Source organism: Leishmania donovani, chromosome 16 (genome assembly GCF_000227135.1).
Source record: "Leishmania donovani BPK282A1 complete genome, chromosome 16".
Lineage (NCBI taxonomy): Eukaryota > Euglenozoa > Kinetoplastea > Trypanosomatida > Trypanosomatidae > Leishmania > Leishmania donovani.
The window spans coordinates 214343-215301 of NC_018243.1; the positions used below are offsets into that span (position 1 = coordinate 214343).

The following is a 959-nucleotide window of genomic DNA, read 5'->3' on the forward strand; positions in this document are numbered from 1 at the left end:
GCGTGGATGCAGGCGAGGTTCGTGTCCGCCATCAGCGACACAATGTACGCCTCCGTCGCCTCCTGCAGCGCCATGATGGCGCTGCTCTGGAAGCGCAGGCCCTCCTTCTGCGCGCTCGACACCTCGCGCACCAGGCGCTGGAACGGCGCGCACTGGATCAGCAGGCTCGTACTCTTCTGGAACTTGCGGATCTCGCGGATCGCACAGGTGCCCGGGCGCCAGCGGCGATGCGACTTCTTCACGCCGGACGCCCCGCTCGACGCCTTCTTGCTCTTCTTCGACGTGATGGTGCGCTTCGCGCGGGCGGTCTCCTTGGTGCGGGACATGGTGGTGCGGTGGGAGTGGTTGGGGGTTGGATGGCGGTGGTGAAAGCGACGAGCTGCAGATGCGCAGGCGACGAAGAGGGAAGAGTGGGCGTGCATGCGTGTGAGAGCGCGTGATGGACGGAGCGAGGAGGAAGAGGCAGGAAAGGGGCAAGCCGGATGTCGATCACAGAGGCGCCGCAGAGTGTTGAGGTACACCATGAAGAGGCGCAGGAGGGCAGCGGCAGAGCGGGTGGTGTTGGGGGGGGGGGCATGGCGCGCACGTAAAAGGGAGGCTTGGCGCCACGGCGTGCCTATACGTGTGTCTGGCGGCGGTCATCATCAAGACAGCAGTCGTGCACGATGAAAGCGTGTGTGTGTGTGTGTGTGTGCCTGGTTCGTGTATGTCTGTCGCGCTGTACGTTCGGGGAGCACGTGCCTGCCTCAACCTGCAGAGCGGCCGTTGGAAGAGACGCTGGTAACGTAACGGCGCGCAAGAAGATGCGCTTAAGGCGTGACGGACGGCTTGTGCAGAGGAGGGAAACAATCGGAAAGGAGCTTGTGCAAGGTCGAAAGCCACGCACTGACTCTCTCTGTCTTCCCCCTTTTTGCTTTGGGGCAAGGTCGCGACTGCTGCACGTCGACGCGCATCTCTGG

The 959-nt window shown here is 63.5% G+C and overlaps 1 protein-coding gene across 1 annotated transcript; it reads right to left on the bottom strand.

Annotated features, from left to right (window-relative positions):
- Window positions 1-2: 2 nt before the first annotated feature.
- Window positions 3-326, bottom strand: LDBPK_160610 (histone H3, putative; the record flags this gene model as incomplete). Its single annotated transcript, XM_003859700.1, has 1 exon — window positions 3-326. A coding segment is annotated over one exon (324 nt), but the record flags the coding sequence as incomplete, so codon positions are not given.
- Between the last annotated feature and the right edge of the window lie 633 nt (window positions 327-959).